General features: G+C 46.2%; 2 protein-coding genes across 3 annotated transcripts; one reads left to right on the top strand and one right to left on the bottom strand.

The window, feature by feature from the left end:
- Nucleotides 1-1,700: 1,700 nt before the first annotated feature.
- On the top strand, nt 1,701-9,717 carry apcdd1l (adenomatosis polyposis coli down-regulated 1-like). The gene is made up of 4 exons (XM_037489732.2): nt 1,701-2,143; nt 6,848-7,019; nt 7,435-7,954; nt 8,353-9,717. The coding sequence occupies exons 1-4, from the start codon at nt 2,083-2,085 to the stop codon at nt 9,118-9,120; spliced, it is 1,521 nt and encodes a 506-aa protein (XP_037345629.2). The 5' UTR covers nt 1,701-2,082; the 3' UTR covers nt 9,121-9,717.
- A 7,044-nt stretch (nt 9,718-16,761) lies between these two features.
- On the bottom strand, nt 16,762-27,331 carry vapb (VAMP (vesicle-associated membrane protein)-associated protein B and C). 2 transcript variants are annotated; one of them, XM_037491106.2, is made up of 7 exons: nt 27,211-27,331; nt 26,986-27,115; nt 23,655-23,807; nt 20,469-20,572; nt 20,055-20,135; nt 19,361-19,537; nt 16,762-18,530 (listed from the first exon to the last, which is right to left on the bottom strand). In XM_037491106.2, exons 2-7 carry the CDS (start codon nt 27,041-27,043, stop codon nt 18,375-18,377), a joined length of 729 nt encoding a protein of 242 aa, XP_037347003.2. In that variant the 5' UTR covers nt 27,044-27,115; nt 27,211-27,331; the 3' UTR covers nt 16,762-18,374. The 2 variants fall into 2 exon arrangements, with proteins under 2 accessions (XP_037347003.2, XP_037347004.2); XM_037491107.2 differs by lacking the exon at nt 27,211-27,331 and having other exon boundaries at nt 26,986-27,204.
- Nucleotides 27,332-27,774: the final 443 nt, after the last annotated feature.

Below are 27,774 nucleotides of genomic sequence, written 5' to 3'. Positions count from 1 at the left end.
GCCTTATGCTCATTGGAGGAGTAATAGTTTCACCATAGAGAAATAATTTCATCATCAAATAATGTGTGCATGTGTGTGTGCGTGTGGGCATATGTGTGTGTGTGCGTGTGTGTGTGTGTGTGTGTCCTGCTGAAGCAGCCAGCTGTCACATGGTGGATCAGAGATCAGTGGCCTCCCTCCTCTTCTCTCTCCGTGGCTCCGTCACAGCAAGTTAGCACTCGGCCCAAAGCCCTGATCAACAGTCAGATTAACCCCCCCGGTCCCCCCCCGCCCCCCCCCCCCCCCAGAACAATGGCTGTGACCATTGGCGGTGAGGATCGGACTGAGAGAGCTGTCGTGTCTTAGTTCAACCATTAAGTTATATATATATATAAAACGTTTGCAGCCTATCAGCAGACAGTGAGTAGAGCTCGTTGTAATATGGTGATGGTCACAGTAAGTGAGCAGCAGCCACGTTGGGCTCCAGTGATCAAAGCCGCGTTCTGAGAAGGTACAAAATGACTCCTCATCGCTCAGGAATTCAGCCTTAAGACTGTTTTGGAAAAGCATTTTCTGTTTGCCTTTATTTTCTCTTCCAAACTTTGACTGAAGCTCAAGTTTCTCGACCTGTCAGACTTGTTTTTGGAGATGTTGCAGCAATCCCAAATGTTAATATCACAGATAGCAACAACACAAAAGTAAAAGAATAAAAGCTTGTGTTGTAAAACGCAATGGGACAGGATTACGTAAGACCCGTCCATGTGGTGTTTCATGACCTTCATAAAAACACTGTGAGAAACTTTAAACATTGGGCTCAGAAGAGCAGATTCAGGCAGAATGACAATTGGCAAAGAACCGTTAACACAAGCAAAATGGAGCATTACGAATGTTCCACATAAAGATCCTCTCCTTCTTCAGCCTCTGCAGTGGTGACCGATGTCAGCAGCTCCGTGTGTCGCTTTCACACTTTTATTCAACCAATATTCCTTCTTCAATTTCTGCTCGAATCTTCTGCTCGAATCAGCCTCACGTCAAGCTTCATTGGGACTATTTCTTTGGTCAAATCACGTTCCAATATTACCAGAACAAGAAGACGTTTAATAATTCAATCTCATTAAAACTCACCAAACAGAACTTTAGTTTAAAAGGAGGTAAAAAAAAGACATTTCTATTTGTTGGGTTTGAATACTTTTCATTTTGTAATAATTAACATGTAAGATACTATCAAGGTTATTTAGTTACCTGAAAAGTAACCAATTCCTCATTGCATCCCAAAAGTAAGTTCACAATTCATTACATTATTTATAATATCGTCACATAATCAATAATAATAAGTGGCATTAACCCATTTAGAAGAATGAAGTAAGGATTGCAGATAAGAACACAGGCCAATCAGAGACAGGTAAGTGGTTCCTGGTTCTGGGATCAATGCTTTAGAAAGAATCCTCACTGCTGAGTCTGATCAGTTCAGAGCTTCAGTAAGAAGGAGAACATGCCGTGTGTTTTGGGTTCTTCTAATCGTTTGCTGCTGCCCTTTTGCACCTTGCTCTCACAGCTCCATGCTTCAACAGCCCCCCCCCTCCTCCTCCTCCTCCTCCTCCTCCTCCTCCCAGACACATACGCACCCACACTCAAACTTTCCCTCTCCCTCCCTCCCTCCATCTCGCTCTCCGTCTTACTCCCTCCCCTCGGCCCGACAGGAGAGCACAAGGACTAAATACTCCTCCTGCTCTCATGCACTCAGTGCGATGTCGTGTGATTGAGAGAGAGAGAGAGAGAGAGAGAGAGAGAGAGAGAGAGAGAGAGAGAGCATTGACTTTCCCTCTCCCCCCACTTGAGGAAAGCTGCAGTGTGGAGAAGTTGCATAAAGCGTGTGGTTCCTGCTGGACGTTCATATCAAGCCGTGAGAGCTGAGAGGAAGAAGAAGAAGAAGAAGACTAAACTTGGCTGAACAGGAGACCTCCATCCGAGGGACTAGTGGACTCTGCTGATCTGCTCGTGTCATGGTGATCTCCTCCATGGTCTCCTCTGCGTCCTGAGCGTCACCATCTGCTCCATCAGCCGAGGAGCCTCTGAGCAAAGTGTGCGACGGAAGCAGGAACCATGTGGAAGGGACACTTCAGTCACCTGCTGGGGGGGGTCTGGATGCTCTGGATGTGGCAAGGTGAGTCCACTTCGGACCTTCAGGACCACGTGTGTGTGTGTGTGTGTGTGTGTGTGTGTGTGTGTGTGTGTGTGTGTGTGTCCCAGCTGCCTTTGGGGATACGTAGTTTTATTTAAATTATGAGCAGAATTGCAAACTTTTTGTCCAAATGTATTTAATAAAAATGAAGGTTCTCGCAGTGAGGGACTGACTGACTTGGATCTTAGAGGCTGGACAGAGAAGGTAAATCTGACCTGAACATTTAGTGTAAAGAACATTAAAACAGACAAACTAATTACAAGGAAGTGATTATAAGTCATTAGTGATTAGTTCAACGTGTGGATCGGCCCTTTGAACGTAGACCTGTGAAAGGCCTGTGCCCCCCCTCCCCCCCCCCACCTGTGGATCTTCAGAGCGTCGGAGCAGCCTTTGAAGAAGAGGACACGCGTGACCCTGGAGACGATGTCACGCTAATGGTTAGAACAACAGGACGCCGCCATTACTGCCGTCACCTCGGGGCTCCATCAGGGCTGGTTAAGAGCGGACGGGGGGGGGGGCATCTGCCCAGTTATCACACAGAGAAGCCTCCCCCTTATGCCCCCCCCCCGTCCGTCCCTAGCTGCTTCAGTGGTAATCAGGGGGGGGGGGGATCTGTGGATTGTTTTCTTTCTCATTGCTGAAGGTTTGGCCCTGAGCAGATGTCAGGGGGAGCGGAGCAGTTCCCCCCCCCGAACAGGGCAGAAGCAATAAGTTGATTTAAGGACAGAGTGGAACGTACCGAGCCACCACTTGTTTTTCAAACCAACACTTTTATATCTTTGAAGCCCTTTTATCTCATTTGCCTCATTGAGGGACGTGAGAAGGAACCCTGGCACATGGGGGGGGGGGGGGGGGGCTCTCCAGGTGTTTGGATGAGCAGTGAAGACATGAGACAAACTGGACTGGATGTGAACATCACCACTGGATGTAATAATTGTCTCCCCAGCTTTGGGGGGTGAAACTCAAAGACCCAGATGGACCATCAGCTCCTCGGCGCCTGCTTTCATCTGAAAGCCAAGGTGAGGAAACGGTGAGGGTGGAGCTGGAGGTGGAGGTGGAGCTGAAGGTGGAGGTGGAGGTGGAGAACCATCGAACTGTCAGAAGCTTCCGCCGGTCAAACCTCTGGATCCCTTCTCCAAATAAACGAGGCCACTGGATTATGCAGCTTACACAGTGATGAAAAGACAACAGCGTCCGTCCATGAGGACGCTGAGGGAGAACAGAGGGAGACCCCTGGTCGGGGGGGGGGGGGGGGGGGGGGGGCTGTAAGATACTGGGGTTAAAGCTAGAAAAAAAAGAAGGAAGGGGGGGCCCATGGTTACAATAACACCAGAGACCTCGTGTTCCTTGAAAAACTTCTAAATCAAGCTGACCTTCGCCTGACTTTAGGCGACAGAGGGGGGGGGGGGGGCTGGTGGAGAACATTCCTTGTGTAGAACCTTTCAGCAGAGAAACGTCACGACACCAACATCGGGTTCTCTCTTTGCTTTGCATGAGTGGACTTTGGTTTGGTAGATGTTTCACTGATCTTTCAATGTGTTCTGGACACTGAGATGTTTTGATGAAGGTCTCAGTCGTCTCACTCTGTCTCCAACATTTTGTATTGAATCCACTTCTCTTTCAATTTTTTACTTTCTTCTGAGACGAGGTTTGCTGGAGGTTGATGTCCATTCCTACCAACTGCTGTTATTTCAGTGATTATCCCCCATAAATAGGAGGTGAAGCTCCCATAGTAACAGACTTATTGATATATTATTATTGTATTGAGCCATCTGCATGTGTAAGATCTTTGGTTGACTTCTTTGTTGCGCTAACGTTAGCGGATTAGCAGAGTAAAGTGGTCAGCTGTCAGCGTGGTTAAACCACAATGTTTTCTATTTCTATACATGTTAAATATAGAAAATGTCACATGTGGAGCTTCTCAAAGGCCCCTTTGACAGAGAAAATTGAGCAAGAGAAGTACAAAGTAGCGTTACTTTGCCTCGGAGGAAACAATGCAAAGGTGTTTGTAAAAGGTTACAAGCCTCGTCTCATAAAACCAAGATCCAAAACGTGGAGGAGCAACCGAAGAAGCAGCTGTGAACAATGAAAGATGTGCTCCAGTTGGTAAATAGGTGGAATGAGCCGGATCTCTCTGCTTCTGTAGCTCCCCCCCCCTCCCTCCTCATCCTGACCATTCACCTCAGCGCCCCAGAAGGATGGAATCTGAAATCCACCCAGGAGAAATGAGCCGTAAACATACTGGGGGGGGGGGGGGGGCAATGGACACTTCAGGGACAGTTTGGAGGGTTTTGTCCTGCAGCACCGAGGCCAAGAGAGATGAGAAAGTGCCTTCAGGAGACCCATGAACTGCTGGAACATGGAGGAAGTGGCCCAGGTGGGTCTTCACTTGGAAGCCTCAGTAGAAGCAGCTATGAATCTCTTCTCTCCGATGAAGAGATTCCTCCTGCGAAGCCCTGAATCCCGAAGCTGGACCTGCTTCTTGTTTTTACAGCATCGCTCAAACACAGAAGCACATGAAGCTGTACTTTCACACGAGAGAAGAGAGCGTCATCACAAACAAACAGAGTGCAGCCCGGAGGTCCTTCATAAATGGCTTCCCTTCTGCAGTGTACTGTAAATCAATGTGAGCAGTGTGTGTGTGTGTGTGTGTGTGTGTGTGTGTGTGTAAATATAGCAGACAGGTCGATGACTTTGGCCGCCCATCACTCGGCTGAATTGAGGGTCCGTGGTGATGACAGACTGACGGTCCAGACCACACGCAGGTCAGCGCCCGCCGCGCTGCCCCCTGGTGGGGGAGCCCTGACACTGCGTGGGGTGGGGGGGGGGGGTGTAATTGAATATCTGAAGTGTGTCGTTTAGCTGGAATCCGGTTTAGTGCAAAGGCAGAAAGAGGACGGTGTGTCTTTAGAAAGGTCAACACATTCATAGCCTTGAATGATGGCCTGTCTTTGTGTGTTGCTATAGCAACCCCATTGTCATACGTGCATCAATGGTTGTGGCTTATTTACCAAAACAATATGAGAATAAGAATTTTCTCTATGTTGATAGTGAGCATTAAGAGGCCGACAGTCTCATCAAAAGCTTCTCTTTTCTTACTGTGAGATTAAAGGTCAGACGCCACAATTCTAATGAACACAGTTCATTTCAACCAGTCTTTAAGCTTAAAGTTTAAACTGTGAGCGAATAATGCAAAATGTCACTTTTGGGTAGAATCAGTTTTACACTGGTTTTATGGGTAAAAAGACCTTCCCTGAAGGATGCAGCATGTTATGACAGAGAGTTGCATACTACATCATTAAAGGAGGTTTTATGGGCTCCTGAACGATAAATCAGCCATTCACCAGTAAAATGATTAATATCTGACTGATATGTAGGAAGTGAGTGGACTAAATCAGTCCCTTGTCTCCTCCACAGAGTCGGGGGGGATATTATCATTACATCTCCTTACTTGTGGTTGGAATGAGCTCTTTTGTAGAAGAATACTTCGAGACCCACGACGAGCAATTCTGTTTGACTAAGCTCTGCTTTTATGAGTCCTCTCTTGGTAAATGCAACCACATGTCCAGCTGGAGTAAGGCCCAAGAGGAGGAAACGACCTCGGGAAACGCTTTAGAGATACAGCAGCACAAACGGCTCCACGACCTGCGACCATCGGGGCGACGTGCACCTCAGCTTCAGATGGCTGAAAACACAAAGCAGAGCCACGAGAGGCCGTGAACTGATCCTGATCAGTGTGACATCATCACACCGGAGCCTCTGAACAAGAAGGATTCATCTCATCCGCAGATTTGACAGGCGGCTTGAAGAAGGAAGTTTGAATCTGGTTGTGGTCTGTGACTTTATCTCCATGAGAGTGTCTCTGGTTGTGGTCGCCATGTGGGAAGCGTTCCAGAACAAAAACAATATCCTGCCTCTGACACGAGGTCCATGAACGCCATCCAGTCCGCCGCCATCTCGGAGCCTTTTTACGGTCACAAAAAAAAAACCTATTTCCCTTCAAATTCCCCATTTCCCTTCATTTCCTTCAGAACACACGGATCTTTACAGCTCCCAGACCCACCAGAGGCTCAACAGGTGATGTTCTCCCCAAGCGCCTCTAAAGTCCAACACGCACGGCGTGCAGGGAGATTCCACACATTCATCCCCCCCAGAGGAGCTCCAGGAAAGAGGAGAACGTGAGAGAGAGAATGCCAGAGGGGAGCAGATTCATTTCACCCTCATACGGGTCTGTTCAATGAATACTGCAGCGTGTAGAAGAAGAAAGACTGCAAACAGAAGCAGAAAGAGTCGACCAATCAACAACCACGTGAGAGGAGCCCTTTGGGAGGATGAAGGCCTGATGACCAACGACTTCATTTCCATTGACCTGAGGGTCAGTTTAAGGGGAAACCAAAGCGAGAACCTTCATAATGTGTGTTTGTTTAATTCATATTATCAAAAGATTTGCTTGGCTGCTGTCAGAGACCCCTGCACACAAACACACACAAACACACACAAACACACACCTCCTGCCTCCAAGCAGACCCCCAAAACAAGGCGGGTGTGTTGCAGCTGGAGGCTGGTTGGAGTGACAGGTCTACAGCTGCGTTCCTACAGCAGAATGCGCCAGAATCAGTTTCCTTTCTTTTACAGACGTTAACAACACTAATAATAATAATGATGCTCTTTGTCTTCTGGCTGTAGCTGTGTTTGTGGACGCGACGCAGAGTAAACTGTGGGAGGTGCCCACAGCCTCCTCCTTCACCTCCTCCACCAACCTGAGTGAGAGCCGGGGGGAGCAGGACTGTGAGCGCAGCCACAGCCGGGTCACAGCAGACACTCCGCCCAGACTGGACGGCACCTGGGTGTCCACCAGGTGAGATCCACTCCGTCCCTGTGAGGGTCCTCCAGGACTCATCCGCACCCTTCGTTTTAAGTTGTTTCTGCCTTAAAAATAATACATTTTAACTAGAAGTGGCCTTCAGTTATTTTTGATTCACAGAAATGTGGAATTTAGACTTGTTTTCAGGACCAGTTTCAAACAACTAGACCTTATATGTATATAAGCAGCTTAATAAAACCCTTTCATTAATAAATACTTTGTGAGAGGGACATTTCTTTGATTTCGGTTGACAGCTTTCAAAGTAAAATATGAATAAGTGGAGCTTTGTCCTTTTGCTGGCCTTCTGCAAACATCATCTGGGATGAAGCACACATACGGGATGGATGGATTTCTGCTCATGAAGAAGGAACCTCGGCTCTGAATCACTAAACTCCGTCTTTGTGTGCAGATGTGAAGTCCGGCCCGGTCCGGAGTTCCTCACCCGCTCGTACACATTCCACGCCGGCCGTCACTTCCGGGCCCTGCAGCACTACTACAAGGAGGCCGGCTGCGAGGAACCGGCCTACTCCCTGATGATCCGGGGCAAGCTGCGTCCGCGCCAGGCGTCCTGGATCACGCGCGGCGCCACCGAGGCCGAGCACCACCTCAGCGAGGTGAGCCTCGTGGTCCACGGGCCGGCGGCCCGGCAGAGGCTCGCCTCCCGGCTGCCCGCGACCTGCGTGGGTCCGACCCTGGGTCGGGTGGTGCCGGGGAAGCCGCTGGAGCTGTACAACACCCGGGCGGGGCGGGGATGCCTGGAGGCGCTGGGCTTCTCCATGATGGAGATGTCGCTGATGCGGGTGGAGACGCAGCACCAGAGCCGCGGGGGGAAGGTCCAGGAGCTGCTGCTGGGGGACGTTCACACCGACTGGACACAGAGGACGCAGCACCGGCCCACGGGGTACCAGCCGCCGCTGCAGAACGCCATGGTGAGACCGTTATTCAGCAGAGCTGGACTGGTAGAACCTCAGCGACAAAGCCGCCAGCGGAACCTTGAATTCAAGGAGCTTTTCTCCGAATAAGAATTTAATTTTGGAAATTAAGCTAAAAAGTTTCTGGCTAAAATGTGGTGTTTTGTTGCATTTTCTGCAACTAACACTGAACCTTCTTATATTTTGACGGCCCAACAGTTCAAACTTTGAGAACATTTAGTTGTTTTATTCATAAAGCCAATCCTGTTCAGCGTTTATAACCCACAATGAATCGATTATTCATGCAGATTCATTTTCTACGGATTGATTGATTGATTGATTGATTGATTGATTGATTGCATGTGCTAAATAAACCGTGGATGCATGTCTGAAGCAGCTGTTGTGTCTCCGTGCAGCACCACACCCACCCCTGCCCCGTGTGCGCCCTGGTGTACCGCTCCTCGGAGCAGCGCCCCCCGGTTCTGCCCCGGAGCCCCGCGGCTCCTCTGGCTCTGGCGGGCCGCTGGGTCAGCGGCCGCTGCGAGACCCGACCCGACGTCCTCTTCCTCACCCGGGACTTCACCTTCGATCCCGACCAGCACGCGTGGCAGGGGGTCTACCGGCACTACTCGGACCCCGCCTGCTCTCGGCCCACCTTCACCCTGAGAGCCTCGGGCCACTTCGCCCAGGGGAACCCCTCCGCCAAGGTCTCGGGGGCCACCGAGTTCGTCTTCAAGGTCACCCGGGTGAGAGTCGCGGCGTTGGACGGGCCCACGGCGGCGCTGCTGAACGGGACGAGGCCCGGAAAGTGCGGCCGTGCGGGAGGTTGGGCGGTCGGCGTGGAGCAGGACCTGACCCCCACGGGCGGCTGCCCCCTGCTGGGCATCAAGCTGCCGCATAAGGAGTACGAGCTGCTCAAGGCGGAGCTGGACCCCCGGAGACGCCCGCTGCTGTTCATCGGGGGGAGGCCCACGGACGGGCTCAGTCCGGACCGGCCCCAGAGGAGGCCCACGTCCTTTCAGGCTCCCATGGGGCTTTGCGGCGGCGGCGACACGCGGCCTTCGCGGCGCTACGGCTCAGCCTTCAACAGCAAGCAGCTGGCGGCCAGCGGGACGGAGGCCCGGGCCCGGCTGGTGGTACTGGTGCTGGGATCTGTGCTGTGCAGCTGCTTCTGGGTTTATTAGGGACACTGATTGCAAATGAAGTCTGTTTTACAGCTGAAGTCATTGATGGACAGTGTTTCATGGCAGATTTCAGGAGGAATCACCAGAATGCTGCCGGTGCTTCACTGACTCCAGACTGCAGCTGCATTTCCACTCTGAAATAATCTGTATATAAACCACCAATATATACAAATGTCATCACTTGAGTATGTAAAGTTATATTCTTTTACACGTCTTGTTCTTGTGTGACGAACAGATTCATTTTTTTGTCACATGGTTACTTCAAAGTTAAAGTGGTGGTCGGTTGTTTCCACATCGAACTGAAAGGCAAACCTTTTAATGCAGTAGAACTAATGCACTTTGTACAGAACATGCTGCAATCAGCCTCTATAGCTGCCGTCCTCTTTGTGGGGGGAGATGTTGCTTCAGCTCTTCTGTAGAAGCTTCTGTAACAGTCGGCTTTTCTAGTTGATCCAAACGGACAAAGGAATATTTATTTTAACCATTTATACTGTATTTTTTTATATGAGGAATAGTTTGGTTCAATATTTCAGTTAGTTTTGCAATTTAAAAAGTGATTATTTTCTGTATGTGTATTAAAAGTGGCTTTTCATAACGTCTTGTGTTCAATTAGTTTTAATAACCCGAGTCCACAGTCGTGCTAACGGTTAAGCACTACATGCTTTTCACTGTATTAAACCCACTGGGCAGCAGGTGTAATCTTTAACATACTCATCCATTTAGTGTTTGCATGTATCTCTTGATAATTAGCAAAAATGTGGAAATATAATAATGAATACTAATATGAACCAAATTGTATCATCCATGAAGTTTGAATCATTTGTCAGCTAAAATACCACAGTGTGTGTGTGTGTGTGTGTGTGTGTGTGTGTGTGTGTGTGTGTGTGTGTGTGTGTGTGTGTGTCTCTGATGATAATGTGACAGCAGTAAAGAGACCAGAGAGGAACGTGATGTTGAGACTGAAGCAAATGAAGCGCCTCCACAGAGAAACATCCTCCACCTGTAAAAAGACTGCGGCTTTATATTTTTAAATGACTGCAGCCAGGAATAAAAATCAGCTGTTTATATTTAAGTATTTTGAAATAACATGCAAATAGTCTGCATTCTATAACCAGTAAGGAACATTTCTTTAAGGCTCCACAGTGTTGATGAGCTACAGCTTTGATAAAATGCGTCATCACGGTGACGTTACCTTCGGCTGCTGGTTTGAAGCCGTGAACCGAAGCGGAAGAGCAACGCGTTCTGATAGCGACCTGTCAATCACACCTCAAAGCGTTCACTGCTTATAACTAGGGCCGGGACTTTAGCGTGTTAATTACGATTAATTAATTACAATGTGAATTAAGATTAATTAATTACACAAAAAATAACACATTAAACATTTTTTACGCATTTTTACACGTATTTTTTGCACCGCGGAACGTTTCTCACTGGATGAGTTTCGGGGGGACCGATTATACTGGAGCACCAACTAGCGTCCATGACTTCAGACAACAACAAACCACAGTGAACATGAACGAAGAAGCTGACGAGACCGTGTCGGGTGGCCCCGTGAATGGGAAATCTTCTTATAATAAACACACGGATGGAAGCGTCGATAAGAGCGTGGTTGTGTGCAAGCTGTGCAACAAGGAATTCACATCGAGCCTCAAGTATCACCTCAACGCAACACAATTAGCAGCTAGCGTGGACGTACAAGGACCCACACCCAACCCACACTGCACCAGATGACTGGTTTAAGGACCAGGGTAACTAAGTCCACGTCTGAAAAAATAACCAATGTTCTGAATGTCCTTGAAAGTATTGGTCTACTTAAAAAAACCTAGTTTACACAAGGTCTACTTACCTATAGGCTACCTGAATTTCTGAAAGTACTATATTTCTAAATATGCTATTGCTACACTTGTCTGCTGGAATTGGTTGAACAAAAATAAAAATCCATGTGAACAAAAATACTTCTCACTGTTCTCAGGTCAAATATTTATGCAATTAAAATGTGATTAATTTTGATTAATTAACTACAAAGCCTCTAATTAATTCGATTTTATATATCAAATTATATGTATATATTGACCATACATATATTTTTATAATAATTTTTTACCTATTATTTTAAAAAAAATCTTTTCTTTTTTGACCCTACATATTTTGACTTTTCTCACAATATTTTTATACCCATGACATGACTGGAATGATCTTAGATGGAGCAACCTACACATCCCTGTCACTAATGCCAAATGCCCCAAATTTCTGTACTTTAAACCTTATCTGGGTTCAACCCTCAAGGGACATGGTGGCTCTTCCTAAATCCTTTTTTAGTTTTGACATTTGTAAAAAATCATAATGGGATATTGCCCCAGAGACGGATTGGTGCATCTTGGAGGATCAACCGTGCTATTCATCCTTCCTGCATTGGTAAAGGCACAAGTGAGTTGAATTTGAATGTAACAGAGAATTGGAGGGTGGATGCACTAAAAAGGGTAAACAAATCTACACCCTGTGCCAGACTGTCAGTTTAAGGTTGTCCACAGGATGCCCTGAAGTAGACAAACATGTGATTGTCTTGAAAAATGCCCTCAGAGGCTGTAATAAGTTTCATGTCAGTGTGACCACTGAATGAGACACATCTGACTCATCCGGCCTTCTCTCCCGTCAAAAAGGTGGAATCCTATAGGCTACGTAGCATGGCTAATGAGTGCTAAAAGGCTAAAGCAATTAACATCAAATTTAGTTAATTCATCATCATTCAAAAGATTCTTCATCATTCTTGACAATGCCATCATAACTCAAGTGAACGCGCCTTGTGTTTCTGCATAACCCCCAGGGTACACTTCTCTGAAACAACCAGTGGGGACAATGCCCCCACTACTACCTCCGCGGTAGTGCGCTCAAGACTTGGCAGGAGCGGGATTTGAACCCACTGGCGGCGCTTACAGAGGCTTTCGGCTCCTTCTTGCACCCCTACACTACCAGTCCTAGTCACATTTTGGCAACTTTGATTCTCCCATTTAACCTTGAGCATGTGAGTTAAACCTCAAAATTCTTTTTAAATGCTATTTCCACATCTGGACTTGAACCCACAACCTTCAAGTGCGGCCAGTGCAGATGGGGCTTATGTCAGCAGCTCTTCCGCTGTGCTACTTCACCACACACTAACCAACCCTTTGTTTGTTGTATTTAACCTTGAGATTGCTACTCAAACCTGAAGTAAAGCCAAAGGCTGAAACCCAAGACTGGGCTTGAACTCACAACCTTCAAATGCAGTGCAGGCTTGTGGCAGCAGCTCTTCCGCTGTGCTACTTCACCACACACTAATCAGCCCTTTGTTTGTTGTATTAAACCTTGAGATTGCTACTCAAACCTGAAGTAAAGCCAAAGGCTCAAACCCAAGACTGGACTTGAACCCACAACCTACAGGGCAAGGACAGTAGCTCCTCTGCTCTTGTGCTGCACTACCTCACCATGCACAAATTACATTTTCGGTTCTCGTATTTAACCTTGAGACTCCTACTCAAACCTCAAAACTCTTTCAAAGCAGAAGTGATGTCTGCATGAAGGGGCATGAACCCACAACCTCAGACAGCAGGTTGGAGCCTGCAGCCCTTCAGTTGTTCCCTTGTGCTATTGAAGCACATGCCTCATCGTGTCCGTTTCTCATATTAGACCTTGGGATTGTTTACTAAACCTCAAAACTGTTTCAAAGCTTACAGTTTGAAGCCCTGACTGCAACCAAACCCTCCTTCTGAGAGAGCAGGTTTGAACTGAGAACCTCAATTCTCATAGATTCTCAGGCTGAAATCCACAACCGTTCCATACCGTTATAATAGAATTGCAGGTCAAGTAAAGTCATGTAATGGCATTTCTAATAAAGCCCTAGTTGATTTCACTACTTTTATGCTGTGATCCTTATTTCACTTTTTTCGACATGTGTGCTGATGCAAGTGATCTACACTTGTCTGCTGGAATTGGTTGAACAAAAATAAAAATCCATGTGAAAAAATGACTTCTCACTGTTCTCAGGTCAAATATTTATGCAATTAAAATGTGATTAATTTCGATTAATTAATTACAAAGCCTCTAATAATTAGATTAACATTTTTAATCGAGTCCCGGCCCTACTTCTAACACATAATGACATGCCACTCGGTTCTGGACAAGCATCATACAGATGTTGTTTTTTCATAGCTCTTGTGCTGAAAACCGCATTAACAGAACTGTGAAACTGTAATTCTATGTGTGTTATATGGTTTAAAAAAGTATTGACTTTAGTTGCTAAGAAGAATTAAAACCATCTTTTCAGGGGCTGCAAGCAGAATGACAGAATTTACCTTTGAAGTTTGCCAAGTGTACTTTGTACTGAGTAAATAAACACAATAACCATCCAATGAATATTATGTTATGCTCAAAAAGAGGAGACAGAAGGCGAGTGAAAGAGGGAAGACGTTGTTTCCAGAGTCTGGATCCTGTTCCTATTACCTCCTGTGAGAATGGAGATGGCAGCTGTTGGCCCCATGAGGTCATGCTGCAGGCCTGAGATCTGTTCCTCCTCCAGCCAACACCACAAGCTGAGAGTGTGGAAGAGTGGCATTTATCTGTCATTAAATGGAGAAGCCATGAACGCAGCAGCAGCCGGTCGACCTGTTAATTATGGATATGTGGGTTATTGAAGGAGAAAAGAGGCCTGTAGCATCATTTAAAGTAAAGTATAAAGGAAGTACGCTTGAATTCCGGATGGGTCTCAACATCAGGTTAATAGTCACTATCTAAAATATAGATTTCTGTGAAAGAAGAATAGAAACATCAGTGTGTTTTGGGCCCAATAAACGAAGAAGAAGCAGCTTTATCCTTCATCTGGTCAATGGACGCCTTGTTGGATTCACCTGGTGGGGCCACCTGGCTGAGATGGTTCGATTAGTTATTGATGTGGTTTCTGTTGGATTTGTGTTAGAGACGGAATGAATAAACGCTACCTTTAAGCTGGTTATGCTGACATGCAGATAGCAAAATAGTGAACATGTTCCTGGCTTCAGTTGACAAAAAATGTGAACTCCAGCAGGTAAATACGCTCATACGACATAGTTAATAGTAAAACAATTCTTCATTAGAGTGTTAACTAGTTAATTAGTGTTAACATGCTAGGGACATTAGCATAGCGCTCAGTGTGGGCCGTAGTACAACGTTTTGATAAGTTAGTGAATTTGCTTCTACTTTAACTATTAAGAAAGCTTCAAATGCTACGTATACTACATAGATACTATATATATATAATATATATTATTTCACGCCAGAAATACTGCCCAAAGCTCTGTGAGGTCGATTTAACGAGGGAAGTGCTTCTCTAAACTAGGACCATGAAATAGCTTCATTTGACTTTAGAAGAATGTTCCTATATACAGTAGAAAAAGAAAGAAACTTAAGGAGTTTCCTTTCAGCTGAACCAAGTTTCCAAACCACCAACAATTTGGAGCTTTGCTCTGACAAATGTTCCGGTAAAAGAAGGACGCTGTGCTGCCTGTGGTTGAAGAAATAGAGGAGTGGTCCCATGAAAATCTACGCAGCTATCAGCACACACGCCTCCTTGATATGAAACCACTTCCAACCCTCCCCCCCCCCCCCCCCCCCCTCATCATTGTTACCAGGGGAATACGAGTCACAGCAGAGGAGACAACACCACGCTCACCTTGGAGCTTCTATTGAAATGTGCGTCATGAGGCAGGTGAACAAAGCTCTTTGGCCACAGAGCCACTTTCCTGCTTCGTCTGGCACCAAAGTGAAGAACAGGCTCATTACACAGTGACTCTAAGGAGAGGACCAGGAGAGATCAGATGTTTGACCCTCGCTGTCCTCATGACTCCACGAAATGATGTCGTGATGGTGATTATTGTCACAGTGAAGGTTTCTTAAACAAACGTTTAATTAAACGTTGATATTTACCCTGCTGATCATTTTCATAAAGTTCTGCAGCCTCCTTCATCTTAAGCAAGTCAAATAGTATGTAAACAAATACATCATTAAAATACTTGAATATACAATATGGGGTAAATCCCAGAAGAAATATATATTACCACATAAAAATATAACAGATGAACAGGGTTCTCCATTATCCAATATGATTCTAAGGTCAGGATCACACCAGTGATTGAAAGGCTCTTCATGACAGATGTGCCACAGGGTCGAGTCTTCCAGAACCCGTCCGCTGCCAGTTGTCCAGCCTCCAACCTTTTTGGCAAGCTGCACGTCCTTCTCAAACAGTTAGGGCCCAAAAACCCCTTCAGGGACTTCTAGAATGTAAGAAATTTGCATGAAATCTGACTTATCGGGAAGCCAAACAGCTTCGCCAAAGTGCTGAGTATTTTGTTTCATTGGAAAATAAATTAAGGGTAAACAAACGTGCCAAATATGTAAAAGCTGTTGATTGAGCAGGAGGAGGATTCATTTCTCAGAGCAGTGCAACGACAGTGAAAAATCACTTTTCCAAAGGTAAATATTGCACACAGCAAACACCACAAAAAGGAGAGTGTTGTGCTGATGCATAATTAAATGAGTGCATACAGACCTCATTGAAGACCAGAACCTCTGGAACAGGCCGAGTGGTTAAAGATCAAAGTATCTGGATGGAGGATAAAAACAATCTGTGGCCAATAAAAGTCACTGATGAATAATAACAACCAGCTGTTCAGTGTGAAGTCAAGGAAAGGTCAATTAGTTTGTCCATACTGGGTATTATGGACGTGTGTTGGGTCTCATCTGAGCAGTTCTAGCTTGTTGCATCTTTACGGCTCATTAGATCCGCTCCAAAATATCACAAAAAGAACCATGTTAACATTTATTTTTGAGGATTCTTTTAGTCTGACTTTTTACTTTGAGTCTCAGAGGCTGCAGCTGTAAAACATGTCAAAACTGTTTATTATGAGTAATATTATGTGTTCAGATTTTCACTTTTCAGTGTTGTAGTTTGTTCCATGTGACACCTAAAAGGGTCTAATTCACCCCAAATACTTCTCCTCCGTAAACCTTTTTTTTATCAAACCAAAAACAACGACATTTGTTCAAAAGCATCTTTATTTGATGAACTATTTTGGCTTCATGGTGATTTGAGTGTTAATTTGTTTTAGTCACTGACAGCAGCACAAAGCCAAAAGGGTTCATTCATTTCCTTTTAGTTACAGATTTGAACCTAATTCTCCCAAAAGCACGATGTTCTGCTGCCAAATGGAGCAAAGTGGTGACAACTAACAAGCCAGATGTTTGGAAGAACCTTTGACGGTTCTGGAAATGCGTTCAGACTGTTGAAGACCTCGTGAACACGTGAGAGGAAGCGACGCTTCGCTGTGTTGGATTGGGCCTCAACAGGTTCTGTGTGCTCGAAGGACTGCGATGTCCTCACACAGCATCCGGTCCACAAGCCTCCCTGAATCACTTTGACGTCTCATTGCAGAGTGAAAACCTCTCAAAGGATTTCCTAAGTTTGTAAGTTTTCTTTTCTTGGCTGAGTGCTGCACACGGGACAGAAGTTCTACATCGGTCCGGCTCAGGTAAAAGTCACTGGAGGAGTTCCACTGTATAAAAGTACCCAGATCTCCATCATGATGCTAATCCCCCCCCCCCCCCCCCCCCAGGCATGTAGAAAATGACCTCACACAGTTTGGTAGGGGCTTTATTCATTTAATTTATTAAGATGCTACACAGTCCAACCAGGTTGGGTTGTTTTTATACACCAGAGAGACTACTTGAACTAGGAATAGTAATATTCTTCTCAGATAGACGTATTTATTTATTTATATACATACAAAACAGTTTGCCGACTGCGTACATAGATCACGGTGATGGTCAGTGATGTGCGTCTTAAACCAGGCCGCAATCAATCAGCCTTCATGTAATGTTGGTTTGATCCTGCTTGGAGAGCCACATCTGGACTGCGCTGAATTAAGAATCTGTATGTTCTGATACTTTGGAATATTCCTTCACGTACAAATGTTGTGATACTCTAATTGGACAAGAACGACGTCGTGGCAGCACTAAATGACCCAGAGGACCTGAAGGTCTGTTCTCACCATGACCACAAGCAGAGAACAGCAGGAACACGAGCTCCTCTCTCTGATCATCAAATGGGATTAACGGTTTCTTTCAGTCTATTAATGGATAATGAACTCCTGCATCGTATGAGGATACAAATCTGAACAACTGCTCTTTTTCCTTCAAATATCGCAAAGCAGAATGATCCACGGCTCCGATTCGGATTCTCTCTGCTGCTACTTTACCCCTCATGCAAATTTGGAGAAAGATGTTTTTATTTATTTTAGACCAACAAAAAAACACATTGGCTCTGGAACAGTACAATGTCAACGTGTGGTCCCCTTGAGGATATAAAGTAGTTCACAAGGCCAGCTTTTCATCTGGATAACATTTACAGAAATGATCTAATCCTACAAATCTGGAACAGATTTCTTTTACTTCTAAATGATTCAAGCCTCAAATAGAAAAAACATGACTTCAAATCATTAAAATGCAACAATAGAGAAAGAAAACCGAAGATGTAGTTGGGCAAACCTACAGGCAAATGACATAATATTATCACCATTATAATAGCGTTAAATTAGATTCAAACCATCCGTGTGTGTGTGTGTGTGTGTGTGTGAACGCATGCAGTCAAACATTCCCCTCTGTGAGTGACAGGTGAAGATCAAAGATCTACCATCAGAGACAGGGTGACTCCTGCAGAGCTCACTATGGTAGCCCTGTGTGGATTATCACTTTGGTAAATTCCTTCCTTAAAGGGGGTTTAACTGGAAGGAACACCTGGTTATACTGTAAAGTGAGTGTGTGGGGGGGTGGGGGGGGGGGGTTACGTACACATGAGCGCAGGCTTAGAAAAAGAAACAACAATAGACTGAAATGACGTTCACAGAGGAACCACTACCTCGCCGTGTGATCCAATGGGTCTGGAACCCTGGGTTTAAATGGTGTTTCCGTTCACACCCCCCCCACCCCCCCAGTAATCTGAATTCATGAGACTTTGGGGAAAAGGGCCAGAATAATTATGTGATGATTACGTAGAACAAGACCAGTAATGATGAATCCTTTTCTTTTTAATTTCCTCAAACATTACCATTGAATTTTATTTATTTTTTACATTAATGAGACTGAATGAAAACTAGTACCCCCCCCCCACCCGGCGGATATGGCATCTCTGATCCAAAATCCCAGATCGTGCTCCAAAAGCATGCTGCGCCCCGACCGCACGGCGCCGCCATCTACAGCACCAACTTGCCCACGATGACCCCCACCGCGAAGAAGAGCACGATGAGCGCCACGGTGCGGACGCTCCAGCCCTCCTCCTTCTTCATGCCGAGTGAGGAGTGCTGAGGTGACATCACGTTGCTCTTCCTCATCCGCAGGCCGTCGTCCTCCTGGAGCAGGGGGGGGGAGGGGGGGGGGGGGGAGAAAAAGAGCCAATCATCAATCATCCTGTCCATCAGTCGATGAGATTGAGACCCTTCATTTACAGGCTCAAAGGAAAAGGATCGGCTTGAATCGTCATGTGACCCAATCCTCAGAGAAGGCGCCAAGGTTTTAACACGCTTCATTTACCAGCAGCGGGGGGGGGGCAGGGACGGGGGGCTCTCTGCTAGTTTAATCTCAGCCGCAGGAGCAGCCAACAGTCGTCCTGCCTCTGGCGAGCTTAAAGTGGACGAGGTGTTGGGATCTGACTCGGAGCCGTGTGTGTGTCAGTGTGCACTAAATTTAAACTCACTTGATCTTCTCACTGAGGTTTCTTCCCTTTTATCCCTTTGGGGGGGGGTTTCGGGACAGAGGATGTTGCAGGTGCACAGACTGTAAAGCCCTCTGGGGCTGATGTGGAATTTGCGATTTTTGGCAAAACAAAATGAAATGAACTTCCCTGATCGATGTGATGGATGAAAACCTCATTGATTTTCTAAATTGCCTGGACGGATTATGGAGGCTTTATTCTCTAGTTAGTGGGGGGGGGTTTATTTATTTTGGCCTGCGAGACCCTGAGGTCCTCTGAGGTTATTCTGTAGGAACACAGTGACTGAATCACGCTCGCTGTGGTCTGCTTTGTTCCTTCACCTTTGCCCTCTAATCCCAAACAGGCCTCAACGCGGCCTCAACGCGGGCCTCAACGCGGGCCTCAACGCGGGCCTCAACGCGGCCTCAACGCGGCCTCTGCTGTCTGGGACAAATGATCCGACTCTTCTCCTCAAATCCCTTCACTCACCCTGATCTGTTTGTTTTCTTCCCGTAGCCTCTGAGCCTCCATCTGCAGCCTCTTACACTCCTCCATGATCTTCTTCACCTCCCCGTCATCCAGGGTGGAGCCCATCGCCTTCATCGGCTGCGCGGAGGAGTCTGACTTCAGCGAGCTGGACGACATCTTGTTGGACTCCATGTCGTGCTGTAAGTAAGCAGGAGACAAGTTACCCACCGGCCCCTTAAGTTCACATCCTGAGACGAGCACATCTTCCCTTAAGCAGCTCCATGTTTGGGGGAGAGTTGGATGAAGCTGTCTTTTCTATCAACATGACCTCCGTCTAACTGACTAGAGGCTGTTTGCTGATTGTAAACAACCATCTGGGCTCATCTCCTGAAAGCGGTGGACGTGGTTCATGTCACGATGGGATAACGTCTCCACAGCTGTGTGGCGTCGGAGGAGAAAAGCGACGATAATAAAGTGCATGTGGGATCGATCCAAATGGGAGCTGATGATGTGAGAAAGAAGCGAAGGTAATGACGATTAATGCTTCAAGACCGAAAAAAGGGGGCGGAAAGAGATGAGGACAGAACTGCACCAGAGCCACAGGTGTGGAGACCAGAGACGTTTCTGCTTGATATCTACAGTCTGCCCTCAGCGTGTCCACATACTAAAACCATTGAGTGCCTTTGACATCCGGACTGAGGAGAGTGGTACTTACCGTTTTCTCGTTCTCCGCCGGCAGATCAAAAGCACACCTGAGCTTGGAGTCCATCAGCTCGTCTGGCTTGGCCTCCTTCCACTGGGACCAGAAACAACGAAATCAGGTTCAACACATGATTTATGGGAAAAAGGATCATTTGCAAGAGGCTGCTGATAATGACTCGTCACGAGGTGACAGGAAGCTCTCGTTTATTGTTTAGCTGTGTGAAGGCTGACAGTAAAACATTCTAAACACATGTCTGGGTACAGGAATCCTCACTGTTTACATGTATGAGATCAAGTTGGGATGTTAGTGACTGTGAGACTGTCCAAAGGCACCTGGTGAGGGTCACGTTCCCATGGACGCCATCAAAGAAAAGCAGTAGAACATTTACTGGTGATTGTAGTCTCTTAAAGTTTGTTAAGGACTCACCACTCCCTCCATGTCGGTCATGTCAGGGGGGGCGAGCACGGACTGGACCATGAACTTGTGTTTGCTCTTCTCATTTGGGTCGTAGTCAAACGGCTGCAGCATAACTGAAACACAAAGTGACGTTTGTGGGTAAAGATCTGCTCTCCATCTCCCTCCACTCTGCGTCGGGTTCAAGAGGAACGTCAAAACACACAAAACGAGCTCCTGCGCGTCTTCTTGCTGCTCGGAATAAGTGACGGGGGGGGGGGGGGGGGTCTTCCTACGTTTTGCGTTACCATGACGACAAAACACTGACAGAACTACAAATACCCCGGGGGGTAATTTCTCTAACAGCTTCCAAGCCTCTTTTTTGTTTCTTAGCATTACACACGTAACAGAAAGCAGGTGTTGGGTTGGAATCAGCGCGTCACTGTGTTATTGGACGTCACTCCAATGACTGAGGAGGTATTTTAAAGCTGTAATGATGATTCACAATGATCACTTTCTGATGTCTGTATTCAAGTGAAGAGGAGATAAAACGGCTAGAGGCTGGTGACCTTTGACTCCTTTCACCTTTTCAAATGAGGGTGTAATTGAAAGGCATTTTTTGAACATCAGTACCAACCACGTCTCCGACGCCTGGCTGCGTGACTCCTGGCCCAACGACCTCCGAACTTCAAAGCCGTGCGGCCGTCAGGATGCTTTCATAAATGCCACATGCCAATTCTCCCCCGAGTGGGAGGCCTCAGAGACGCAGTGCACCATTACAGCAATCAGGGCCGCTCAAGATCGCAAACCAGAAACAGACGCCTCCAACAGATTGAGAACGTCCTGTTTGGGTCAGAACCAATTTGCCCGACCATCTACCTCAAGTCCAAGAGGACGGAGGCAGGAAGGCAAACAGTGAGAGACATGAAAAGGCTCCTGAGAACGTAAAGGCGCTTAGACGTAAAGTCATTTGAATGCTCTTCCTTTGAGGGGGGGGGGGGGGGGGGCAGTGCCTGCCTTCTTGTTGGTGATGAATGGAACCATTAGAAAGAAAACCTTCCTTCTGTAGAGTATGATTAATGGAGTCTGCACAAGGTTCGACACAGGTAAGCGTTTTAATTATTAATTTAAATAGAAACCAGCTGTTTTTTTTCTCAAATGCTTGATTGATAATATTTCAGAAAATGGTTCAAATGAATGTTGGCTCATCATTGAAGAGTGAGCCGACCACAGGGTCCATAACAATAAAAGCTTTAACGGGTAATGTTTGAAATGTCTCTCATGTCCGTTTAGCTGTGACAATACAAAAGGTAAAAGTCATCAGGACTAGATGCAGGGTTGGGTTACCTGGTCACCTGTTGTTACACCTGTCACCTGTAAGCAGCGAGACGTCAGTCAGGGAGCAAAACATCTACCGGTGAGCATTGAGCGCTTTGTAACTGAGGCTCAGTTCTCAGTGTAGCACCTGAAAGGCCTTATGAATATGGATCTTAATGCAGACAAAAAACACACCAGGAATGTGTGGAAGATGAAATTAACTATGATAACCGGAACAAAAAAACATTTCTTTATTACGCTATGCTATTATTTTTTTCTACCTTCTTTTGAAATGATAACAAGCTGGAGCCTGTCAGACAGACTTTGGACATATTCCCTGAAGAAGCTCAATTGTTTTGGATACAAGGATTTTTTTTTTTTTCCACTGGATGCTGCTACATGAGGGCGATGGAGCTCAGCAACATTCCTGTGGTCATGGCTACGGGGAACATACAGAGCTTCAGTGTCTCCTCAGCGGAGCACATGACACGTCTCAGGCTTCAGGGTCCTGTGGCACAACTTTATCAACGATTGTAACTCAACTGAAGCTTTTGTCCAATATTAAGAAAAGCCAGAAAGTTACTGATCAAGTTCAAATATTCCTATACGCCAAAAAATATATATTTTCCTGAATACTGATGCTATTGGTTGGACTAGTGCTTATTTGAATCACCATTAAGTAGCTTTTGAAGTGGAGCCTGTACGTTGTTCTGTGCAGGTTTTCTAATAAATCTTTGAATGTTCGTCTCATATTTTATGAAGTCGTCACCCAACAAACGGAAAAACTAGACCTTCTACAATGTCTTACCATGATAACATAAAAATCATTTATGGTGCTGTTAGAATGCTGGGAGTCCGGCCCGCGCCTCCATCTGTGTCTGGTAAACGAAACGGTTTCTCTTAAACCACAGAGAAAATGTTGTTCTTGAACGGCTAAATACCATCAGTTATGGAATGAAGCAGAACATGTTGGATGTAAATGTGAGTCTGGGAAATGATGACCAATCATTTATTGGACTATAAAACTTTCTAGTTATTGAAAATGTTATGCCATGCAGACACCATTAATCATCTAGTTCTACAAATAATCAAATGAAGAAATTCAAAAAGCAGCTGTGCTGCTTATTTATTTCAGAGTGAAATTTAAAAGCCAACTTGATGCCTGCAAGGTGAGAAACGCACCATCTTGTTGTCTTGTTGAGTTTTCCCTTCAGACCGGCGGTGCCTGTTCGTTTAGTGATGACATCGTCAGAAGAGCTCAAACCTCGGACCTTTCTCGCCCCAATAAGGGAGTGGGAAAGAACGTGTGAGCTGCTGACAGGAGGCCCGGCCGACCCAGTTCACTCGTTCACACCAGATAGGGGAAGTTGTAAAAGGAGTCCGGTGCCACAGGGAGGAAACGCGAGCCTGTACCCGTCCCCCCGACCAGGGGACACTTTGTAACCAGAGACGAGTGGTGGGGTGTGTGTGTGTGTGTGTGTGTGTGTGTGTGTGTGTGTGTGTGTGTGTGTGTGTGTGTGTGTGTGTGTGTGTGTGTGTGTGTGTGTGTGTGTGTGTGTGTGTGTGTGAGAGAGAAAGAGCAAAACCCATCAGGATAGAGAGATAATGGATTAGCTTAATTATCTTAGGCCTTTTTCCTGAACTGTGGTTCATCCTCATGGTGCTGCCATCACACCTTTACGTACCCTCTGGGTTTAATATATAAATATGGATCATTTATGATAAAACCTACACTACATCAGAGACAATACAGCGAGTCTCATGTGTAACCAGCAAATGTTCAGTAGTTAAAGATGACGTTTTAAATTAGATCTAATTGATCTACTGGTCGTTTTGGCCACAGGACCAGCTACATGTAAGTTAATAACAACAACTTTGATGGATCACGGTCTCAATCAATACCGGAGACATTGATGGAGGTCCCGGCGTCGATGATTCCGCTGTTGGGCCGAACGCAGTATCGGCGCGGCGCTGTCGTCTTCACCTTGAAGCACACATTCCGGTCTGTAGGGTTGGAGAGCTTGAGGTATGTGGTGACCACGTCTGAGAACGGACCTGTGAGGAGGGAAGATGGGGTCAAGCTTTTAAAAGGACCTTGTGCTGCACATTTTACTCTTTATTTGACCAAACAATTGGGTTTTACTAATTCAACTAATACAGGTTGTCCTCAATCATTTCAGTGTGTTAATCACATTAAACCCCCAAAACATTGCATCTCAGTAACACAACCCGGTGAGAACTGGATTACTGTAAACGGGCCATGTGCGTTTCTTTTGTTCTATTCTGTCCTCATGAAGAAGGGAGTCTTTAAGGAGTAGATTGTGTAGGATATGTACAGAATAGTGGATGCAGTTTGGCTTCACATAATTCCAGCCATCGTCCAGACGTCTCAGAGGTTCCGCCAGGCCGGATCCACCAAGCACACATTAGTCCATAACGCACAAAAGTGACTTTACATCTTCACTGGAGTCCACTTGTTGTTGTTTACGAGGCACTAACCTTTTAATATTGATTCTAAAAAGCTAGTTACATTGTTTCTGTTCATCCGTCGACACGTTTCAACTGCATGTAATTTAACTATCAAGCAAATTGAAAAGTGTTAAATTATTGCCCAAACCTGGTATTGTCTACGTTAGACATCTCCTCCTGTGGTCTTCACCTCTTTAAAACCCCTGAGTGAAGGCAGCTGGGTCCAATTACTTATGATTTCTATTGGTTAATGACACATAATGTAGACGTGGCCAACCTTGAGTTATGTCTGAGGTTGTGAGAATGGAGAGAAACCCGGACATGAAGGCGAGGAGCGGAACAACCAGCAGGTTCACATAAGACCTTCAGAACTAGAATATGCTGCAGAACTCCCTAAGCTGGGACAATAAGGTATAACTTAATCATTATTTTAGTGAGTTACCGTCTGGGGACCACTGTGTTAAGAATAGGCTAAACTATTTGCCAATAATAAATAGTTCCATATCCGTTAAGGGGCCTAATTTCTGTTTGGAAGTAACAGGTATTTTTCTTTTCCTGTTAGCACAGAAATATGCTGTTCTTAATTAAAGATCTGCTTGGTTCTGCTGTTCAAACAGCCTTCAATGAGCACAACACCAGACCTATTTGAAAAATATGGGTGAATAAAATGAGTGCAGAGGTTCAGAGGTACAGTTATTGCACTCATTCAAGAGCAAGCGAACTCCACTGTGGTGTGAGGTTTTCTTCTCACTTTGGAGGTAACGACATTAACAGAAAAGTCAAATCCCTTGGGTGTTATACAGTGTAGAAAATAAAAAAATAAAGTACTAAAAACCTAATCTGGTTAATGCATTGATTTGGAGAAATGTATGTCCCAAAACCCTCATATAGACCCAGAGGAGCCAGCCGTTAGTCACTGCCGCTTAAAAAAAAAATAATAGTTTTCAAGATTCATTTTATGCCTATGAAAGAGGACCAATTTGATCTGTGTGGTAGAAATATGTTGGTGCAGCCCAGTACATCAGCAGAGCTGCGATGTTGGTTGCTTCGGGTTTTAAGACATTAAGTTTACATTTAGCTGACGCTTTTATCCGAAGCGACTCACAATAAGTGCTTTGAGACAAAGTGATCGGTGAGTTCATTTGTTTACCAACTTCACTTTATGCCTCGATTACCGTCGACGCCAAAAAAAACAAGTCGGGTTTTCTACCATAAATGAGATTAGAGCACTACAGCAGCTCAGCTTGGGAGCTAAACCTTTTACAGTCGAGACAGACACACACGAACTGTGCATAAAAACACGGAGCTAAAGCCGAATTAGCACCAGATTCAAGATAAAGTTTCAGCTCGGCCGACATCCAGAGCATCGGACACTTCTCTTCCCCTCTGAGCGGAGGCAGGAACTCAGACCCTCACCAGCTTGGCCCGACTTCTGAAGGCTTTTAATGAAAGCGACTCGCCCCACCGACTACTGCACACCTGATATACTACTTTCCTGAGAAGTTTCTTCGGGACGGCGTCCAACTCACAGAAACCACAAACAGCCGTTAAAAACTACTATGAAGGTAGAATGTTTGAAGCCGTCTCCTTTTCAAGGTCAGATCGTAGGAATAATAAAAAAGTTTAGGAGCAGCAAGTTTTTTCTTGGTGAAGATTTGTTGATAGTATCTGGGACAAAAGATGAGCATTTGGCTCAGAAATGTGCCAATAGGGCCTGATCATTGACATGTGATCCGTGGTGTTGTCTTCTTGTCCATCACACTGAGGGGGGACATAGTTCTCTCTGTCTGGTCAACCCTGCTGCAGCAACACATTTGACTGGACACTTGCTCATTCATGGTGGCTGTATGTGTCCACTTAATTCGTAGGATTGAAAACCTCAGACATACTTATCGCCCCTTGTGTCACCATAGTTATAAATCAGTGTGCAGCACATTGCACTTCTTGTAAAATCAACCCTCACGTGAGCAGAGGCTTAAATAGGGAGGGTGTTATTTATGTCAGGTTAGTTCTCCTCTCAAAGCAGTTTTCATTGAGACAACTCTGCTGACAGGAGGACACGTTTCACACAAACGTTATAAAGAGGTCCAGGGTTAACATTTCAAAACGAGGCAGAATCTTGTACCAGTACAACGTACCGGGATGTGTTTATGCAACTTTATTCGGGCCTAAAGCAACGTGGCACAATGCCGCCAGATGCCGAGCGACACCTGACGGTCCTTCAGCCCACGCGAGAAGACCGTGGACGGCGGTTAACGCGCGTCAAGCAGCACAGGTGGGTTTAGTTTGTCCCGTGAGCCGTCAGGTAATTAAGTGACAGCGAGGCAGCCAATCAGAGAGCGAGCGGTCGCTAGCTAGCTACACCTGCTAAGGATGTGCACGCTCATGGGCAACGAAAGGTTAAACATGTCGGAGGTAAATCACGCTGTCAGCCGTTTGCCACGGTTGCTACTCGCCGGTGGACGTGTGGTCTGTAAACCACGTTGGTGTCCGTTGTTACAGCAAACGTGCGAGACGGGGCCGGGCTAGCCCGGCTAGCCTGTCCGAAGCTAATCCAGCTAGCTAACGAGCTAACTAGCTTTAAGTTGACCTGCCGTCCTCTCATTCTCACTCCTTTCACACAAGGTATTATTTTATTTTAAATGTGAAGTCTAGATTTCCCTCCGGGCCTGTTACCGTAACACTGGCCTCCTCCCCCCCCCCTCTTCCTTACACCGCTGGCTGAGCCCCCCCTCCCTGTCGAAGCCGGGCCCTCCCCTCTTACCTCTGAATTTCAGTTCGTGCTGAGGCTCCAGGAGCAGAACCTGTTCGGGCCTGGCCATGTCCCAGCGGCTGGAGGGGGCTTATCGCACTGCAACCAGCTCCGGTCCCCCGCGTTACGACGCTGCAAACGGCTGCAACGTAAATCGAATTGTTCTGTCAATGAATCGGCTGTGGATATCCTGCCCCCCCCCCCCTCCTGGTCACCAGTACTACTCGAGCTACTCACGGCTGTTGTGATGCAGCAGGAAGGGAGCGAGAGACAGCCGGGTGACGTCACTGCCTCTGCATAGCCACCCAGCGGGAAGGGTGCCGGGAGGGTGGTGATGGGGGGCAACGGGGTGGTGGGGGGGGGGGGTGGTAACTGGGGGGGGTGGTGATGGGGGGCAACGGGGGGGGGGGGGTGGTAACTGGGGGGGGGGGGTGGTGATGGGGGGCAACGGGGGGGGTGGTAACGGGGGGTGGTGATGGGGGGAACGGGGTACACCCGGGGGGGGCACCGCTTGGACCAGTGTCCTTTTCTCCTCAACTGCAGAGAAGACACTAAGGACAAGAAGAAATAGCCTTGTATTTATTTGTGTCATTTGCTGTTGTCTCTTCTCTTACACAAACTACATTTAATTAATTTCTCCCCCAGATTGAAATCGGGTTTAAATGGGGAGACTTCAAAGTAATATCTGTCAACAAGAAGAACAATAACTACAATTTTGCATCAAATTATACTTAAAGTTAAAAGTGGCAATAATTATAGTGACCGCTTAATCCATAATTATTACATATTTATTTAATTTAT

Source organism: Pungitius pungitius, chromosome 8, assembly GCF_949316345.1.
Source record: "Pungitius pungitius chromosome 8, fPunPun2.1, whole genome shotgun sequence".
Classification (NCBI taxonomy): Eukaryota; Metazoa; Chordata; class Actinopteri; order Perciformes; family Gasterosteidae; genus Pungitius; species Pungitius pungitius.
Note: the sequence above shows the minus strand (reverse complement) of the source record. Positions and strands in the feature narration are given on the sequence as shown.